Consider the following 21,910-nt stretch of genomic DNA (forward strand, 5'->3'; position numbering starts at 1 on the left):
GACTTGGGCACTCCTGATTTTCAGGATTAGAGCCCAACGCTCCTCAATCGTCTTGTTTAATGGAGATATCTACTAGAGTTGACATATAATTACCACGCAAAATAAATCAAACCTATCATGCTTAAGTTCTGCAATCGCCACAAATGTCCACCTTATGCTTCGTGTTTCAAGTGGGATCCAATTGAAGTCACAGGGAGAAACAAAAACTGTCTCTCAAAACAACTTTGCAGATTCGCGGACAATGTCAGTAGTCTGCATATTTATACGATTTATATCCATCCGTGAAAGAAGTCCTTCTTTCGCATTTGTGTTTCAGTGGATAGATTGGATTGGATTGGATTGGATTGGATTGGATATGCCTTTATTAGTCTCACAGTGGAGAAATTTACCTTTCATAGATGCTCCTTTCTAAGTGCCTCATCCTTTCAACTTATTAAATATAGCGTTTGGGGTACGGGATTTGCATGAGTAGGTAAACCGAAACGGCGCAGTCGCAATGATTGTTTCGGATACCAGGAATCATCCCACTGCGATTTATGACTTAGCCGTAGTTAAAGGTTCACAAGTTTACTGGTCCATAATTAATATTCCTCCCTGATGTTACGTTACCCTCATTGGGTTTGTAATGATGAATGAAGTTAGACATTGTCATTATTGTCTCTGTAACGCCCTGGACAGCCCAAATTACCCAATCAGGGCACCCGAAAATTGACCCAGGGGCATCTTCATTCCCTGAGTTGCAAACCATACGTTTTGCCATCCCTTTTTCATCATTATTATGAAAACAAATAATCCATTAATTAAAATGATTGACCACCCTTGGTGATTCTTCAATCACAATCACACAAGTCAACTCAAGTCATTCCCAAGATTTTGACAAGCAAGTCTCAAGTACCAAAAAACCGCAACTGGGGTCTTCAGTCTCGGCAGTGTACTTGACGGCAGTAGACAATCAGAGGCAGGATGGAGTTGGGTGAGTGGGCGGCACTGTGGATTGAAGCATATGCGGAGTCGATAAATCCAGTGGACCGCATGTGGAAGGAATAAGAGCATCAGGCAGCTATGTGGTAGAGGAAAGCCCACGCTTATGAAGACATAGAGGACTGCTGCGGTGAATCCACCCACCCGGTTCTGCCATTGAAAGTATCCCGATACACATTGTGAGTCATGTCTTGTGAGCAACATTGCTGTTGGCCCCTGAGCGGTCCGCCAGACACATGAAATATGAAAGCGCATTTGCATTACTGCCACCTGCATCAAAACCGCACCGGGCGGTCTTCAACACCTGTTTGAAGTGTTGTTCCAGGCTGCCACTCATTCTGCCGACTCTTGGTCCTTCCGCTGCCGTCGCGCTTAGCTGTGCCTCTGCAGTTATGAGTCAGGCCTTCTCAAGGGCACCCACAGATGCTGCCAACACCTTTGTGGTTTTGCCTACCTGTGTTTTTTTCCCTCTGCAGCTTTACCCCTCATTCGATTCGTCGTCTATTTGTTTTTTGCGATCTTTGCCGTGAGAATTTTTGTCTTATGACGTCGGTGACTAATGGGTAAATCTCAATCCTATCTGTTTCGGAAAGCAATCGATTTTAATAATAATAAGACATTTTATTTTCAAGTGCCTTTTAAAGCTCTCAAAGACACTTTACAGTCACAGACAAGCATAGAAAAAACAGATACAATTATAAATAAAATACAATTATAAATGTTTGTAAGTTGCTTCAGTGCTATACTTTGTATGGAATGTATGTTTAAGGTTTATATAAGTATGTTTAAGGCTTGTATAAGTAACCTATATTGGTTTGTACTGAAAAATAAACATGTAATAAAATATATGCTCTATAAATGTACAGTATGTACATGTACAACTGGAGAGAATACTACAAAAATGTTTGGATGTACCGTTGCTCGTAACTTGAATGTTCGTAAGTAGGGGAGTGTCTGTGTAGTCATTCACCACATCACAGATTTTTTTTTTCAAATAGAATTTGAGTGTCTTCAAGTTGTATTCTGGCTCTTTGTAACTGCGGATAAAAATGGGATGTAGGACCCTCCAATGCTCACCTAGACTGAGAAATCTTACAGAATTTGAATCTCAACGAATAGGAAGCCATGTCTCACGAGAAAAACGGAAGTCCTCACGATCTCTTTCAGGGAAAAGTTCTTTTTCCTGACAAAACAGAGGCTGCACGTGGCACGACAGAATGTTTATCTCTGCACATATCATCAGTAGATTAAGAGATAAAGAGTAGCACTTATCCGAGAAAGTGGAGCCGGTAGCACATCCATCAAAGGCAACATTTTGTCTTGTTAAGATGATTACTTTTGGCTCGCGCTTAGCCTGAGTGAGAGTCAGAAGTCGCTGTATCTGATGCATTAGAAATGGTGCGTATCGTATTAGTTACGTGCATGCGCCCTGAAAGCCCTTTTAATAGAAGGTATAAAAGATTGCTATGATGGTTAAAAGATGGCAGAGAGCTAAAAGGCAATATCTGACCAATGTAGACCATGAGGATATTGATAATACAGTGGACTGCATGTGGAAATTCCCAAGTGAATTTCGTCGCACGAATTGACTTCCAAGCTGTTTTAATGTCAACACAATTTTTCGCGTTAGCATTGCCTTGCGGATGGCATCGTAAAACCTTTGCCAACTCAGGATGCAATTTGTGTTATACAGAAGTCCCCATTTTACCGCGGTAATGACTTAAATCGTTATAAGATTCGTTCTGTGTAATTAATGGATCCCACTTGCATAAGAATTTGTGTTATTTCACCGCAATAAAAACATGTCTAATAAAACACACAATCAAGCAAGAATGAGAAGGTTTAAGCACAGCAAAACTGTCAGTTGTGTTGGTCTTTCTGAAAATGCATCTCGGCACTGATGAAAACACATGGTTGACGCAATACAAATGATTTTTTTTGTGGGAATTTTGTCTTGAGGTAAAGTGTGAGCTTAAGTCTCACATGATATGCTTTTTCCTGGTCCCCCCAGAGACATTTTGAGTCATATTTTCACCCAAATTTACCACTATTAGAGTGACTTTCATTGTAATGCAATATCTCCAGACTAGGTTACTCTTACTCTTGAAATTTCACATCTTAAAGCGAGTTTTAGTGATGAGGCTTTTCCTGAACGTAATATGATGCAGATCAGTCGTGAAAGCAGCGCCCAGAGGACATTACATGCATGTGAGCAGACAGCGGAGGATGTTGCTTTCTTCTACCGCCCTTAGAAGAGGACAACTCAGTAAATTAAGTCAAAGACAATAAATACTGAATGTATCTTACGAGTTTTGCCCGTGTCACTTTAATGTGCAATTCGGGATAGCAGACCCGCTGCTGAATTCTTGATTAGCCGGAGAATTAAAACACATTAGAGAGACCTTTGTTCCATAACAGTGGACAAGGCCGGACTGTAATCTGTTGTAATTCCCCCTTTCTTTGTGATTTGCAGCAGATGATTTCATTTGACCAGCTGCTGTTGGAAGTCTTAACTCAGTTGCTCACCCGCCTCCCTCCACAATTGAAGCTGGAGGTGCTTTACCTGTTCAAACATCTTTTGTCAACCTGAGGGAGTAATGGCCAATTTGGGTTTGCTTTCAAGTTATGCTTACAAGAATACAGCGCCTGACTCGGGCACAGCTCCGGGTGCTCCGGCATTCTTGTTTTCGGTCTCAGGGAAACCTTGTCATATTATGTAACAATAGTGTTGTGCTAATTACCAGCCTTGGAAGGATTCATTTGAACACCACAGGCTAGCCAGCCTAAAATGAGGTTAAATTCCAAATTTAACAACCTCATGATCATCTACCCATAGAGGTTAAAGTGGAGTGATTCATCCTTGAAAACTTTTTAAAATGTAATACATATCCACTGAACTTATGTTGTGTGCAGCCAGCATTTTCCAAGTTAATGTTAGCAATTCAATCACCAATTTGCCCTAATTGCCGTGTGATGAGCTTTACAGTCCCTCATACTTTACTATTAGCCGTAATGCCATTTAGGTACTCTTACTCATTTAGGTTGATGGTCAGGCTAATAAGTGGATGCCGTCACGGCACTGTGAATTATTGCTAAAGTGTCATTGTATAACAAAGGAGCTTCCCTGCGGCAGTGTATGAGGCACTTCTTTAGCATGCATGCGGTTCTAGTGATCAGTTCAAATGTATGCAGCAGTTTCAAATAAACGGCATTTTGTCTTTGAGCTTCCGCTGTCAGGACAAATTATTCTGGGTCAGTGGTACAAATGTACTATTACTGATATGGCAAATACAATCGATGCTCCAATATCGAAAATGATCCATTCTATAATCCTGACTTCTAAATTGTTTTAATTCAGTGCTTCTCTATTATTTTCTGTTTGTGGCCCCTCGGAAAAGAAGGCAACAATATAATATGTCAAAGAAATGCATCCATGTATACCTCAGTCCTTAGTAATTTTAAAGAGAACAACCATCCTGTCGATTAACTATAGAAATATAGTTGGAAAAAAAAAGAATAACTTGATGAACATTGTTTTTAGCCTTCTTTGACCTTTATTTTCGTCATGTTAAAGATGTTTGCATGGTCTCGTAATAGTTTGTTCACTATACTTATCAGCTCTGTGCATGCTCAGTGCAAAAAAGTACCTTTGAGCTAATACTTCTCATTTACATTTTGACAATGAGAGCACCACTGCCACCTACTGTTCTGCATGTGTAATCACAGTTTATTTTAGTTTGTAAAAAAAAGCGCTTGCTGGCATCGCAACACACACTTTCAGAGAATCCTGCCCCACTGTTAGAGAAGAAGTCTTTTAATTTAGTGGCACTGTGCTTAACCAGTTAGCACATCCGACTCAGTACAGAGGTGCAGGATTCAATTCCGACTCTGGCCTTCCAGTGTGTGAGTTGGCATGTTCCCTTGTGCCTGTGTGGGTTTTCCCCAGGTACTGTGGTTTCCTTCCAAATTCCAAAAAACATGCATGGCAATTAGAGTGGACACTGCAAATTGTCTCTTGGTGTGATTGTGAGGTGTAATGGTTGTTTGTCTATGTGCCCTGCGATTGGCTAGAACAATTCAGGTTGTCCCCCGCCTACCAAAGTAGTCAAAATCACAATTGCATATGATTAAAAGTAATCACAGTATATGGTAGCATTCCTGAGTTCAAGTTGCACTGAAAATTCATATCATTGTGGCATTATTTTATGGTGCAACTTAATTATGAAAATGCATTGGCTGTTGGAGGAACCGAGCGATTCGAGTGCCAGACATGCACTTAATTTGGTCAGCTCTTTCAATGGCCTGCTTATTGCTGACGACTAAAGTATATTGACCAGTTGGCTGCGTCCGTTCCATCAGGCAGATGCAGCATCACGCCTGCTCACTGGGTGATTTGTGTTCCTGACACATTCTACATGGTTTTATATTAATAACATGCTGACTACTAGAGGTCTGACTAATCGTAAGAGGCTTTACAAGGGGAAAAAGATGTTTCTGGCAGTCATCAGGTTGTTGTGAAATTCCTCTGGCAGTATCTCAGGGTCATTTTCAGGGCGTTGACTCCCCAAACCGCCTCTTTTACAAGGTGAGCGATGAGATGAAAGCATGGTTGTGCATTTATCTCCAGATGGACTTCACCAGGCCACCTCCTTGGTTCTTTTTTTTAAGAGAAAATAAATAATAAACATTAGAACAATTTTATGTTCAGAGACTGATGAACAAATCAGTTTCCTGTGAATTTAAAATGAGCTTTTAACTCATTGACTGCCAGAAGATGTGCAAACGTGTCCACTCCAGTGCCAGGGTTTTGGTCATTTTCACTCAATTGCAAGACCTACAGAATATTGAGTTTTGAGTGTAAGAAGCCTGGGACACTCTTCTTTCATCGGAAAAAAAGTGTAGCGTATTTTCTGGTGTATAAGGCGCACCCAAAACCTTTATTTCTTCCAAATATTACCCTGCGCCTTATACACCGGAAAATACGTTATTTCGTGCTTACTTGGTTATAGAGTTATCTGCATCAAACAGTTATCAGACAGTGAGACAGTTCTCTGCCCCCCCCCCCCCCCCCCGCAAAAAAAAACTAAATCAGAACAAATTCGGGAATGGCAGTGAATAAGTTTATTGTGGTTGCATCTCTTGTCACAATGGAGAACTTGGTTTCAATACAAATTACTGGGAGTGCAGGAGTCTGCCACAGTAGCATATTTTTATTTGTTTGCCAGCAATATATAAGTTCGTAATGCAATACATAAGTTCCTTAAGCAATTCAACTTGTGCAACACTTAAACAGTTTTTTTTTCATGACACCAATCCTGAAACCCCCTCGGACACCACCCCTAGTTAAACCGTTCCAAAATGGTGACATGTGGCTTATCAGGTCATTACAACATCAGAAACGTTTTTCACGCACGGTCACAAAGATCACCAAAATTGTGAAAACGGCTCTTTCACAAGTTCAACCTCCTCCATCGAACCCGACAAAGCAGGATGCTGCCGCAGCTCTTTTTGCATTTTCTCATAGATAGCATCCCGCAATCCCATAATTACAGTAGATGACACTCCATTCTACTGCAGCATGTTAGGAAAAGGCAGTGTGAAAGGGGCTCAAGTGTATCAGTTGATCAAAAAAATGTATTTAGCGGGCTATGTGGAAAAAAAAATACTCAAACTGACAGACGCCGTTGTTTTCTTTGGCTATTCCAGTTTGGGTTGTTGCCTTTGAATACCACGTGAGCTTCCTCACTCTATAAAGTAGAACATCAGAGCCCCAAGTCATCATTTGCATCGCTGGCCATCCAAACTGACGCCTGCATGGAGGCTGCTTTAGCATCTCTTCTCATCACCGCCTCTTTATGCACAAATGTCACTGCTTGTTCTGGTTCCGGTTGTTCCAGAGGCGTTATGACAAGGGCGGCGTCAAACTCATTTTATTCGAGAGCGAATTTGGAGTGATGTCTTCCCTTGGAGGACCATGATGACAGTGAAACCACCAAATGATCATTTGTACACAATAAAGGCATAGGTTACTAGAAATCAGCCAAGTCAACCATAAACGTTCAGTTATTGTTCAAGTGAGTGTAATGTGGGTAACAAATGTATTGTAAAATCCTAACTTACACGTGATAATTTGACATTTCAGTTCAGATTTTAGCAAGTTAAGACACATGGTTTGCTTTCACGGGCCACAGAAAATGACCATGTGGGTTATTGTCCTCATACCAATAAAAAAAAACAAAAAACATGTACCTAAAAACTATAATAACTAAAAAATAGTGAATTGGCTACCTGTTTCCCTCTTTTCACAATAGAAATTCCAAATGGCAGGAGTCAAAATTATTTTTCATGCCCTCAAGATCTGTAACAGCCACAGTACCATATTTTCCGATGTATAAGGCACACAAAAGCCTTAATTTTCCTCAAAAGATGACCGTGCGCCTTATACGCAGGTGCGCCTTATGTATGAAGTCATATTGAGCCATAACAGGTCTCGCAACAACTGTCAGCAGCCACTGACTCCATTTCCCCCCTGTAGACGTAGTGCCTAACCCCAGCCGGTACTGTAGCGCCTTATCATGTCATGTTATTTTTGAAAACCTTTATATATATTTATATATTACTTTTGCAAAACTGTTTTCATTCATTGAAGGTGTGCCTTATATTCCAGTGCGCCTTATATATGGAAAAAGTTTGAAAATCCGCCATTCATTGGGGGTGCGTCTTATACTCCGGTGCGCCTTATACACCAGAAAGTATGGTACTTCAGTGCAATAACCATTTGAAATTTTAATCATGGTTTATGAGGAAACTATAAAGCAATTCATCCCTATATAGTGCACTGAATAAGTATATTTACCCCAAAAAAGAAAAATAATCATCTACCAGTAGAGTGTTTAGTTTTGCAGCAATCCTCTTCGGACAACCTACATATGTATGAATGAGTCCATTGGATGGCAAATATGTTTAGAGCCCATTTCACATCCTGTAGGCTTTTTCAAATCCTTATTGAGGACTGTCAAAGTGCATGTTTTGTTTGATTCTTCATCATACTGACCCAACGCTCTCCTATACATCCTGAAGGCGCTGGGAAGAATAATAAATATGGACGGCGAGGGGAATTTGTGTTGGCTTTTAATGCATGGCCACGAGGAAGCGTGCACTTTCAAATGCTATAAATAATGAATAAAGCCCTTGGGCGCCGAGCCGAGAATGACGGTTGGACTTGAAATTGACATCCGTCATCAGGGATGGTCCACATTATTACTGTCATGTGTCCAAAAATGAAACGATCCGATTTGACCATTTTTGAGCATTTATTTCTCATTCTATTGCCATCGTGGACGCTCTAAATGAAAGGAATGCTTCTCTTATTCTTATATGTTTAAATTGATGTACTTATGATGTGAATAGAGCAATGAAGATGGATTTTTTAATGCACGAGAAGCATTTTAAACTTATCAATGCTTTTTTTTACATCACATTTTGGCGATAAAGATAAAGCTTCAGTTGACGGTATACTGCTCTTGTTCCTCATCATCAATCCAATGATTGGACTACTTTAAAACTAAGAGATAAGAATATCTAAAATTAGTGAAGCTAACAAGTCAACCACATAAAAAAAGACATTATTGTATTTTCCGGTGTATAATGCGCACTCAAAAGCCTTGATTTTCTTCAAGATGACCCTGCGCCTTATATGCAGGTGCGCCTTATATGTGAAGCCACAACAGGTCTCGCTATGGCTGTCAACAGCCACAAATTCCAATTCCCCCTGTAGAAAAAGTAGTGCGTAGCCCCAGCCTCGACTGTAGTGCCTTATTTGGTGTGCCTTATATTTGGAAAACTTTTATAGGTTTATGTATTATATTTGGAAAACCTTTTTCAGTCATTGGAGGTGAGCCTTTATTATACCTGTATATGGAAAAAGTTAGAAAATACACCATTCATTGGGGTTGTGCCTTATACTCCAGTGCACCTTATACACCGGAAAATACGGTACTTTAAAACTAATGAGATAAGAATAGCCAACGTTTGTGAAGCTAACAGGCTCTGTCAACAACATAAAAAAGAAATTACCTCTTGGTTTTGCACCTTTTCTGCAAGCTGACACGGTGGGTACGTGTTACTTCAGATTGGCATCATGCGTGATTGGACGGACAAGTGAGAGACGAGCTTCAATACCAGACCAAAAGACAAACTAGCCAAGTCAACACAAAAAAACGTCCCTGTTCTGATTTAGCCACCTGCATTTTATCTATCTCCAGGCATCTCTAGTGCGCCAGCATTTCAGCTCCAATTCTTTTTGCACATTTCGTAATCAAACATGACAGCTTTGCGCTAGCTCCCAAAGAAAATGTCTGGGTGTGTGCACTTTTTATATTCATTTCGTGCTCCTGTAAATCCTGCCGATCATGATAGCTATCAGGATTCTGTTAACCTACCAAGCAATATTGTCACCATATATTTTCTTTTTCCAATAATTAATAACAATAACTTCATTGATATTTTAGACACCTTCACAATTCAGCTGTATTAGCCTCCAGACTGTGGCAGGCAGATTGCAAAGCCAAAATTAATGGTCTCCCGAGGGGTCAACAGTGCAATCGACAAATGACCTGCCTTTGTTTTAGTGGGAGCGATAGGAGCCAAATGCTCTTACCTGTACTCGCGATGGCAAATGTAAAATGAAATTCAAAAAACCCGTAAATTTGGGATTTCAGTCATTTTGATCTCGTGACTTCATTTTCTCCCTTCCCGGTCATTATTACTCATCTTTTGGCAGTGGTCACTTCCTCATTTCTCATAATAGCAGAGGAGCACATTTTCTTGGTCAGTCTGTCAGCTGCCGCACTGGCATCATTAGCATGGACAGTCACGCGCCAAACCACCCCACCCCACCCTTGTACAGCAGTCGTTTGTTTTCCTCCCATCGTGTCCTTGAAAGGAAAAATGCAGCATCTTTTTAACGATCGTTGGCCCACAGTGTTGAGATGAATTTTGTAGCTTACTATGGAGCTCGGGGAGCCTTCACAATATGTTAGTTAATAGCTTTTGTGTTGCAAGTACTCTTATTGTGTACGTCCCAATTGGTGTTTTAAATTATAGTTTCCCTCTGTCAGCAGAGAACTATTCTCATATTTATTTCAGCTGAGTACCATCAGTGATTTTATACCACACACACACACACACCCGCCCCTCACATTTGCCTGAGCTGACAGCTCCATATGGGAGATTCGTGCTGCCGCATGGATTGAAGGGCGGTGACAACTGAGCAAAGCGACGGGGCGGTACAATTACCTAAACTTTGGAAAATTAAGTAGTTGACACTTTCGTCGATTCCTTTTCTTTTATCCTGCTATCCTGAATTCCAACCACTTCAATGAAACGATAACATAGCAATATAGACGTCGCTGACGTGCCCATTAGTTCACGTCAGTCTGGTTCTTCTCAACCCAAGTGATGATGAGTTCAATGGGCACTTGTAACACAGCTTTACTTTGCACCTTATAATGCAAATCCTGTGCCAACCTGTTTGATTTGGAAATGGCATTTTAAGCTTACCAAGCCCACGGAACACATGATATTGTCCAGATGGCACATGCAAGTCACGGCGAATGTGCAATCTGGCTCTATTCCCAAACAGTTTTGTTATTTTGGTCTTGGTCTGCATTGCAGGTTTTCAATTTGTGATACGGGTTTGACTGTAACGTGAGTTACTTGTGCCTTGGCATTTGTGACAAATTCTGTAAGCTGTGTTCTGTTAGCTATGGAGGGACAATTTTCAAGAACCCATGGCACACTGTTTTTACACCTGTGCCCTAGACTAGGTGCCCAATATATAGATTGCGATCTAGCAGTTGATCTCCAAGGTACTATTCCTAGGTCGTATGACAGAGTGATGTGACATTGTCATGAACTGACGCTATACAAATAAAGTTGAGTTTAAATGGGTATAATGGGTAGATCATTTTGACTTGCTGAAAAAGTGTGAGCACCCCTAACCTCGACACCCAGGCTGGATGGCTCATTAAAAAAAAAATAGAACAGGACAACATTGTTGGGCTTGGATCCAGTCTGCTTCAGGAAGTTCAATATCCTGATTTTGGTTCCTAACTTATATGCAAGTTGTTATTTTGTCCCGGACTAGATCCTGGTACTCCCAGTTTTGAGACCTGTGCTTCTCAGGAATACCATCTGAAATGAAAAAAAAATGGTCTTAAAATGGTCTTGTATAAATAAAATAAAAGAACAACTACTCATCCTAGATATGTGCGCATGCTCGTTTCTGGGGTCGGTGTAAACCTGCATTGCGTATGACTGTGTCCTCATTTCGCCACCGCAGAGTCTTGCTCCTTGCGTGTGGACACCCAAGGAGTGCTGAGCGTAAGCGGCATGAGCCCCGACGAGAAACGAGACCTACTTTCCTCTGACGCCACCTGACGTTCCCCTGTGATTTCATGCGATCTCTTCGTGTCTTGGCGCTGTTGTCTGCATTAATCTGTGCCGAGACTGAGCGAACAAGACCAACTATCAGTACGAAATTTGGATAGAGTTGAAATTACTCATGAGCATTTCCGTGTAGGCTGACCAAGAGCCAGAAACGAATCACGGATTGTTTTTTTGTTTTTTTTCTCGTTTTAGACGGGTCAGCCTGATACCTAGTTGTTGACCTGCCTTTGCTTGTCATTTGGTTGTGTTACAGAGGGAGATGAAGGAGCAGCTGGCTACTCTGCAGGACAGTGAGAAGGGTCACAGTGAGGCCCTGCAGCTTTTGCGAAGACAACTCACTGAGACAAAGGTACTGCAGCAATTCTCATTTTTAAAAAAATGTTCTTCCATCTCAAAATAACAAGTCCTGACAGAAGAGAAGCTTGGATGTACTATTTGTTGGCTATCCTGTTGGATAGTTGACAGTGGACCACATTAGAGTGTCAGGAAATTTCAGCCGGTTGTCATTCGCCAGCGACCGGGCTAACGGGGCCAAAACCTTACTCATCAGTGATAGAACAGATGATTACATAACAGTTCATCACCCCCAACTGGGCTCTTTTCATCTTCTTCATCGCCATCAACCGATGATTTGCTCAATTGCTACTGGCCTAATGTCCAACCGGGCATTGGAAAAAGCCACAAAAATAAACGATCCACACCTGTTTTGCCACAAGTGTTGCTCATTTGAACACTGTGGGTGAACAGATGTTTAGTGTCGCCGATGGGTGAAAGAAGCAAACATGCTTCCCTCAAAAAAGGCCATCTTCCCTCCAAGGTTGGATTGACAGTGTCCATTATACAGGGACCTGTCAAAGTGGCGGTTTGGCACCCCCACCTCTGTTCATTTGGGATATTTATAGGGCCAGAGCTACCAGCACAACTTTAGTTCGTTGACGAAGCTTTTCAAATGAGGAGCGAAATATCCGACACTTTCAAAGAAGTACAGATGACGGCTCAAGAAACCTTTTCATCGATTGAACACTCCTGTACCGCTGAGAGCTTACAGAGACGTATTGTACAGGATACTAAACTCCTCACATTGAGACAGAAACATTTTGTAAAGTCTCTCTTTGTTTCCTCCTTTTCGTTCCACGCCCAAACGGGACGCTTGTTTCATTTTCCCCTCATTGTCGCCACAATTGCCGACAGTGTCTATTTCTGTATGCAGCCAGATGGAGGAGAACTCTTGCTTCAAAGGTGGCCTCCTCGCACTACATTACAAATACTTGTTTCTTGACTCTTTCTCTGAGTGATAGACATTGCGATTTTGTCAATTCCCCACGGGGGGATTCTCTCCATAATTGCATACTTTCCTGAAAGTCAGCCAACGTCTCATCTCCGAGGGCTTCCAGACACCTGCTCGGCACCATCACATTCTGCTAGGCCTCAGCGGCACGTCAGCGAGACTGATCGTAGAGCCGCTTCATCCGCCCACTCCACTCATCATCAAGCGAGGAAGGCTAGAACGCAGCCCGCCCTCATGTCATAACTGTCACACTCTTTGACGAATTGCCGCATTTATCCGAATCCCGCAGAGATCGTACCTGCTCCCACTCGAAGAGAGGGGAATTATTTGCCGACTGTAATTGCATCTTAAAGTTCAGAGGAGAGATTGATAATGTCCACAGACACGACATTGGGGTTTCTCGTAGGAGGAACACCTGCTCCCTGTCTACATGGCTTACTTTTTAGCACTCTGTAAATGACAGGGATCACCATACCATACCTCAGGAACCAGCCCATTAACTCATTCACTGCCATTAACGAGTTTATTCAGGAATTGAAAATATGACAGAGTGACATTCCTGAATTAGCTCGGGTTTTGTTTTTTCTTGCTAGGGTGCTGATAAAGCGCTGGTCAAGCCTCTGGCAATGATTTTCCCTTCCACAAGGGGGCAGCATTTCCCCTTTTTTCCATGTTAGTGCGTTTTTCCAGCTTCAGCTGTTGTTAAAGCGCTGTATAAGACAATATGTATGTATTGCATTGTATTATGGACAGCCACCCTCATTTAAAGCGCATATAACTCCAGACCCATATAATTTAGGAATTAACTCTTTTTTTCTGATGAAAGAAGAGTATCTAAGGTTTCTTGCGCTGCATTGAATGTTTATGTCGTCCTAAAACTCAATATTCTGTGGGTCCTGGCATTCGAGTGAAAATGACGAAAACCCTGGCACTGGAGTGGACACATTTCAGTGAATGAGTTAATTTCTACCAAGCGTTAAAATGCACAAGATGCCGGCATCAAATACTAACTTGAATGGCTGAAGGTGCAAAGAGACAAAAAATGTTTAGGCATAACACAGTCAAGGGGGGCAAAATAAGAGGCCATAAAATTGATAAAAGGTCCCGATTGAAGATTCCAGACAGTTTTGGAAACTAATATGGGATTGAATCCTGCTCAGTGACTCTGGATTTGTTTTCATTCACTGCCACACATTCACTGCCACACTTGGATTGAGTGGGTGTGGCAGGGAAAAATCCAAGGTAGGTTAAGCTCATGAAACTGTTTACTCATATGCCTTGAATTGTTTTTGTTGAAATTATGATTATCATTCTCATCACAAAAATGAATTGCATTTGGGGCCATGCAAATGTGCACAAAACTCCCCAAACTCATTGGCCTTGGTGAAAATTATCACATTTTCAAAGTTGGCTGATAACAAAATGTCATAGCCACCTAAAGTGTAAAAAATAAATTGCAATAGAATTGAGCTACACTTTTTTATGTGTAACTATGGGTTTTTTTTACATTACTTTTCTCACTTGCACATGCTTCATAAACGTCGTGTCCCTAAGAAATCGATTCAATAATATTCTGTTATATATATGACACTCCATTTAGTGATGTTTAGCAATGTCATTTTTGTACATTTTAAAATCAATAATTTCTCATAGTCATATGTGATATTAGTTTTTGTGTTTTTAATCTTTGATGCTTCCTAAAGTTCTTTGAGTGTCTTTTTTCTGTAGCCCCAAGGGGACACAAGCCAGTGTCATCTTGTACCGCTCCCAAGCCCGGATAAATACAGAGGGTTTTGTCAGCAAGGGCGTCCGACGTAAAAGCTTGGCCAAAACAAACATGCAAATCAAACCTCTGAAGATGGAGGACACTGATTCGCTTCCCTTGAAGGGAAAAGCCAAAAGGAAAAGAAGAAATTGCTGATGGAGACATGGCGGATAAAATGACGGGAATGAAAGAAGTGGTTTGGAAGTCAAAGCCAGATAGTCGCAGAATCTGTGAACCAAATATTTAATCAAGAGCATCCTCTTGTTTCCTGGCTGCTTAGACTTGACAGCCTCTCTTCCCTGCTTTTTTTCTCTCCATCGCTTCAGACAGACTTCAGACTCGGATTGTCTCATTCTCTTCTGAGATCACTTTTCTTTATCTCTCAAATCTGTGAGCTCATGTGTTCTGCTTTGCCACCAGCTGCGGATTGTTCACATGACTGGAACCTGTCTTTTTCTTCCCTGCGGCTCTTGAAAACCTCACCATAGATAACTGTGTGACCATTTTCTAATGACCTGAGTAACCACATTAATTGTGAAAGCCATTTTCATTTTCGGCCATTGTTTTGAACAGCCCTTGTCGATCGCTATGAGTGTCTTGTCCTCCCGACTCCTTTCCAGTCCTCAGCTAAAGGTCTCCGGGCCACCATCGGCGACGCCTTTGAACGTCTCCACCGCTTCCTACGCGAGCGTCAAAAGAGCATGCTAGAAGAATTGGAGATGGACACGGCACGCAAGCTCACAGACATCGAGCACAAGATCCAGCGCTATAGCCAGCAGCTGCGCGACGTCAAGGAGGGCATCCAGATCCTGCAGGAACGCCTCAACGAAACGGGGCGGCACGACTTCCTCGAGGGAGTGGCTGTCACATCCGAGAGGTAAGACAGTCTAGTATCCCAAAAAAACAAGAGTGAGAGTAACACTCACGTTTTAAAATCTAACCCGACGGTTGTCTCCTGACAACATGATATATTTTGGAACTACTTGTGATTTGTGTAATAAATTCTGATAATCCTTGCACAGATGGTGTCTTAGTCCCCGGAAAGCAGCTGTCATGTTTAATCCGGGACGGTTCATCGAGGATGTTTTAATTGAACTGTATCACATCTCTCTGCAGCAACGTGAGATTAGTAATCGAGCGATTAGTATTAAAATGTCTCTATAAACATTTGGTATCAGGAATATTGCTTATTTTCTATTTTCATGTGAAGGACAAATACAAAAGAATATATGTGCTTCTTTTAGGGTTCAATTGAGGATTTTGGAACGATGCCACTATGTCTTGTTAATAGAATTAAGAGATCAGAAACATACATTGATTTAAAATTTTTTTTCAAGGTTTAAAAATGATTTGAATCAGAAAATCTGTTTTGATTTAAAAGATGGGAGCGCATTGAATCAAACCGAACTGGAATGTTGCACGTTTAAGTTTGTCAAGATATGGATCGAATTGTCCATGATTTGGGGTGGAGCAAATCTTTCAAAGAAAATACCACATTGACATGAATGTAGTCTCTAGTTCATTCATATTATCAAATAAGAACTTGAATTGCAATCTCACTGGGTTGAACAGAAGCGACTCGGTCTCCTTGAACCCTTTCTGTAACCCGAAAACACGATTAGCAATCCACTGTAGTGACCATTCTCCATGCAAGGGTTTAAATAAACTGTCTTTGAATCATATCACTCTCCTAATATCGAGATATGTATCGAATTGTGTTTAATTTAGTTATTTATGTTAATTGGAGATATGCACATCGCTACCTTATGGTATATTTCAGATCTTGCCATAGAGTCCAACATTTTTATCTCGTGCCTTCCATAATAGCTCTCCAAACGTGCCGAATCTCCTTATGTGTCCTGGTTTCAGTGCAAGAAGTAACCCATTGACAAGGTCATACGGGAGTCATTATCTAACCCCATTCAGTCAATTAAATGAATGCTAATGACAGCAAAGCATTACACAGACGCAGGAGATTAATCACTCAAGTAAGTGTCAAGCAAGGTGCCGCGTTATTAGCAAGAAGCTAATAAGTAGGTGTGTTTTGACTCGCATTGATCTGTTTCTGTTGCAGGATTAAAGGCAAGATCCATGAGACCAATTTGACTTATGAGGATTTCCCGACGTCCAAATATATGGGGCCTTTGCAGTACACCATCTGGAAGTCGCTCTTCCAGGATATTTCTCCAGGTAAGCAAGGGGGCAAGAGGAATGTACGGTTCAGGTAGCCACGCTGCGGGTGGAAGTGAAGTCGACGTTGTTCTGTTAGCTATAGCGTCAGAAGCACATGGCAGACTGCTCAATGTGTTATTGAGGGGATATCATGTTTATATCAACGCCCCAGCCCCCAACTTTGCTAACCGTTAGCGCAGCCGCTTCGTGCTGCTAGCCATTAGCGCAGCCGCTGCTGACCGCTGGCAGCAAGCGCCGTAGAATACAGTGCTAGCGTAATCAAATTTATTTTATTTATTTCTTTGTTTATTTTGCGCTCTTACTCCGCTATACAACATGATTTCAGGACATTGTTGTTATTAAAGTCAATAGGAAGTCATAGCCGTTTGTGACTGCAATGCCTCACAGTCTGGAAAATGAATCTGGTCAGCCAATCAGAAAAGCTTTAATTGTCCCTCGTTGGGGAAATTTGCAATGAAGGACTTCATTGTAAGATGCATTGCTTGAACTATTGTTGCTGGGGTGTCTCTAGGTACTGGTAAGCCGGTACCTAGAGACACCAACTACCCAAGATCGGTGACATTTACAGTATCTGACAACAGAGACCTCAATGTTGGTACCGCATCACTGGTTGTTGAAATTGTGGCTTTTTAAAACTATTGTTCTCCAGAAATGCACACTGTTAAGAATTGATCCTGGCCTCTCTCTAGGGTTCCCGACCTTAGCTTGCGAAATGGTAGTCGAATCCATAGGGTGACATTGACCTTCTAGTGTCTAAAAGTGTCAGGAAGACCCCAATCAATCTTCATAGCCGAACATGATTCAAATCATGTGCAGGGGGATGTTTTTTCTGAGTTCATTTCATCAACACGCTGCCAGCAAAAGAGGCCAGGCGCCCTCCCATCCCCCTCCTTAACTGACAGCAAAATGTGAACAATTGCTTCCAATCCATCAGCAACGGTTGCCAGAAACAAGACAAAGACACCCTCCTATCATCCTTCATCCATTGTTTGTTTAGCTGCTAAGAACAAAGCCTTGTTCTCGCCACGAGGCTCTGAGTGAGGCTGTTGTTTGTTGTTCCCGTGTCTCTCGCTTTGGATTGTGAATTATTAATGGCTGTTAACAAACACCGAACAAATCCCCAAAGTGGCAAAGGCTTCTTTTTGTCTGCTGACCCGGTGCCATCCACTTCACTTTCCCTCTTGGCTATTTTTTAACCTGAGCCTCTTGTATACAATTTGAAACCAACTTTGGCCGTGATTGGCCTTGTGGTCTTGTGTGAGGTCGAAAGTGACTTGTTGAACAGAAACAGAAGAGCTTCAACTGTAGCGGGAGCCCTTCAACTGGAGGACAGTTTTTTTCACCCTTCTGTTTTTTAATCTGTCAGTGCCCGCAGCCTTGACGCTGGACCCCATCACCGCTCACCAAAGACTGATCCTGTCCGATGATTGTACCATCGTGGCCTATGGCAATCTCCACCCGCAGCCGCTACAGGACTCGCCGCGCCGCTTCGACGTGGAGGTGTCTGTCCTGGGCGCCGAGGGCTTTGCGTCTGGCGTGCACTACTGGGAGGTGATGGTTTCTGAGAAGACCCAGTGGATGATCGGCGTGGCGAGCGAGACGGTGAGCCGCAAAGGCAGCATCCAGATCCAACCGGGACGCGGCTTCTACTGCATCGTCATGCACGACGGTAACCAGTACAGTGCCTGCACCGAGCCTTGGACCCGTCTCAATGTCAAGAGCAAGCTGGAGAAGGTGGGCGTGTACCTGGACTACCCCAAAGGCCTGCTCATCTTTTATAACGCGGACGACATGTCCTGGCTGTACACCTACCGTGAGAAATTCCCCATGAAGGTTTTCCCTTACTTCAGTCCTGGCCAGAGCCACGCCAATGGCAAGAACGTGCAGCCGCTGCGGATTAACACTGTGCGCCTTTAAGAGATGCGTGTGGCCGACCCCATGTGCATATCAAAATTGAAAGCGTCTGCTCTGTCAAGACTCCATTTTAGATCTGATGCAAAATGGAGCCAGTGTTGTTTCTGTGACTGAAATTGGACTCCAAAGTGGTGACTACATTTAATTCTATCTATGCTGACTTGGACCAAAATGCTGACGAGTCAGTCATAAGGTCCTAGGCTTTGTTTTGTTTTTAATTTTTTCGGGTTTTTTTTTCCTTGATGTCTGGCAGAATGGCTGTCTGTCACTTACAAGAACACAAAATGGAGGCAAGCCTTCTGTCGCTTAAGGTTAATCAGGCTTTGATCATCCATTTTGTTCGGTTTATGTTGCTTAGGGCGATGGGAAAGTGGGAGTCCATCGCAACTGACTTCGGCTTAACACCTTTGCTTGGTCGCCAGTCAATCCCATGGTGCTTTTCTTTGTTTTTCCCCTCGTGGAAATGGACTGATAGCAGACTTTATGGGTGGTCATTGAAGATGTCTCAAAATGGAGGCAAAATAATCTCCCTAGTACCACTTTTTGGACATCGCATGAAAGCTGCAATGGATTCTAGCTAACATCAGCTGGGTAGTGGACGCACTTTTCTTTCTTTTTCCTTTGTGGCACTCCACTGATGTCAAATCTGCCAATGATCAGCGAAAATGTCACAAAAACCATACAAGCAATGAAATGAGGCTGTGAGCGATTGACCTCAGCATATTTGAAAGGCGGACTACTTCTTGTGGACTGGGAACCTCACTCGTGTCTGCACTTTCCATTCTGAAAAATGATGTTTCTTTTGAGGGGGAAAACCAACACACCCCATGAGAGTTCATACAATGGATTTATATTGGCTTGAGTTCTCATTTCATGACAGAAGCCCATTCCTGTGCCTAACACGAATTGGTAGGTTAGTGGGAATGCGTCATCTGCAAAGACCTTACTCAGTCTTAATTACAGTAATTATTTGTGTGGGACAAAACACTTCTAGTACATATTTGATCAAATAGCCCCCCAAAAAAGTACTAGGTATACTTCAAATTTGTTGTTCGTAACATTGAACGATGGAATGTCAGAAATTAGTCAAATTAGCAACTCTTGATTGCTAGCTGACGTCCATGTTGCTCTCATTTCAAACTGTAAATTCCTCCCTTGGAAGGAATACAATGCCAATTGATTTGTTGCAATATTAGTCGTGTAGCACAGGGACCATGTCATGGTGTTTTCTTGGTTTAGCTGCGTGACATTGAATGAGTTGTTGTGCTTACATTGCACTGAGCCACCAGAACCTTTGCTTTATTGGAGTGAGTTCCGTCTCCAGTTCTGTGGTCATACTGTGGTTTTTGATGTAGCTAGAAAAAAAATGTCTCGTCATGTTGAATCGTGGCTTAGTGATGCGAGATATCCCTGCTAATCCATGTGACAAAATCACAGATGATTCGGACATGTCGGCTGGCCCCACGTGTGCCCCCAAGCACCAGGCTTAATACGTACACGAGTCCAAAGAGCTTCTTGCTCCCACGGGGCCAAATCTCACATGCAGGCTGATTTTGATGTGTGTAGGTGGGTAGGTTGTGTGTGAGTCCTGTGTCCTTCATTAAGCCCATCTCGACCTCCTTTTGGCATCTTATGGAACAAACCTTGGCCTCAATCGTTCTTTTTGCCGCCACAGTGCACCTTGACCTATTTGTCAGCTAACTGGCATAGTCTCTGACTGACAGTTTGGAATGTTGCTTATATTTTTCTATTTTTTCTTCCTGCTTTTGTTGAATTGCACCGATCTGTCAGGTTTACGTTTCTGATGAGTACAATCCATTCGTTTGCTTTAAAAAAAAACAACAACACGGGGTTCAACCAATCGGTACGCTGGAACTGAAACGTGAGGCGACTATGAGCCACCCCCACGTTGGCGACATCTCATCGATGATTGTTTTGCGTTTCGATATTTAAAATGTGCTAAATGTATGATGCTTTGGAGGCAGCGGGGATGGTAGAAAAAAAACTGAATTTAAATTGACATGTTAGATTTATGATGATGTCACCTCTGACACTTTTATGACACTATTGATGATTGTGTCCTTGAATGATGGCCGCTGTGCTCCCATCAGCTTGTAAACACTCCGCTGTGGGGAAATGTTATTTTAATGTACAATAAATGACTGCGAAAAATCCGCCCCCACCTGTCGTTTTCATTACCTTTGCCTACTTTGTGTCTCGTGTTGGCGGAGTTCGCGAGACTGGGGAACAGGGATCCCTCGTTCCCGTTTGGATTATAGCGAGCCGTTTTACTAAATGACACCAACATCAAGGGAAAAAGCAGAGGATTATAAGGGATTAGACCATTTTAGGATGCATCCCTTAGCTACCGTGTCCCTGGTGCATACGTGCTAATTGTCAGGGAAATTCATCCCATAGTATATTAACTCATTCACTGCCTGTCACAGATTTATTTGGGAATTGAAAATATGATGTAGAGCGTCACTGCCGATTTTTTTGGGGGGTTTTATTTTTTCTTGTTTGGATGCCGAAAAAGCACTGGCCATGTTTTTTCCCCTTCCACAGGAGGGCAGCATTTCCCTTTTTTCCATGTTAGCGCTTTGTTACAGCTTCAGCTGTTGATAAAGCACTATATAAATCATTATGTATATATTGTATTTTGTACAGCTGCTACCATTTCAAGCTCAGATAACTCCAAACCCATATTACTTAGGAATTAATATTTTTTTCTGATGAAAGAAGAAAGTCTAAGGTTTCTTACACTAAATTGAATATTTATGTAGTCCTAAAATTCAATATTCTGATATTTGAGTGAAAATGACAAAAACCCTGGCACAAGAGTGGACACATTTTTACACATCATTTGGCTGTAAATGAGTTTATTTTTGTATTTTTGTCACTTACAGTAAAGTCTCGTTATATCGATAGTACTGCTTATTACGATACTATTTCTATGAACGCAAGGAGAAAATTTACATGCTGCACAATCAGATATATCGATAGTCAGGTTATATCGATATTTTTTCCGACTCCCGAGAATATCGATATAACGAGACTTTACTGTATTTTTGTCTGGATTTTTACCTGAGAGATGTTGTACACACTGTGAGCCCATTAGTTCTTTTGAGGACCCATTGCGTCAGGATACATACTTGTCAAGACAACTTGTTTAAAATGTGTATATTTAACGGGATGAATCCTTCTCAGGACATGTTTGGAAAGTCGGATCCTTATCCGCGTCCTTGCAAAAACTTGTTCGGATTTATTTGTCGCACTGATACATCAAGATGCATCCTTGTCAGGATGTAGATGTGGAATTG

General features: G+C 42.0%; 1 protein-coding gene across 2 annotated transcripts in view; it reads left to right on the forward strand.

Moving 5' to 3' along the window:
* The window catches only part of trim62.1 (tripartite motif containing 62, tandem duplicate 1), a 27,779-nt gene extending 7,015 nt beyond the window's left edge, over positions 1-20,764 (forward strand). For both annotated transcript variants that reach the window (XM_089011109.1, XM_089011110.1), the window contains exons 3-6: positions 11,684-11,779; positions 15,104-15,360; positions 16,558-16,673; positions 18,043-20,764. In XM_089011109.1, the coding sequence (XP_088867235.1) occupies positions 11,684-11,779; positions 15,104-15,360; positions 16,558-16,673; positions 18,043-18,593 (1,020 nt within the window). In that variant the 3' untranslated portion in view covers positions 18,594-20,764. The remainder of the gene's footprint in view (positions 1-11,683; positions 11,780-15,103; positions 15,361-16,557; positions 16,674-18,042) is intronic.
* The last annotated feature ends 1,146 nt before the right edge of the window (positions 20,765-21,910 follow it).

Source organism: Hippocampus bargibanti, linkage group LG12, assembly GCF_051943395.1.
Source record: "Hippocampus bargibanti isolate YZ-2025 linkage group LG12, ASM5194339v1, whole genome shotgun sequence".
Lineage (NCBI taxonomy): Eukaryota > Metazoa > Chordata > Actinopteri > Syngnathiformes > Syngnathidae > Hippocampus > Hippocampus bargibanti.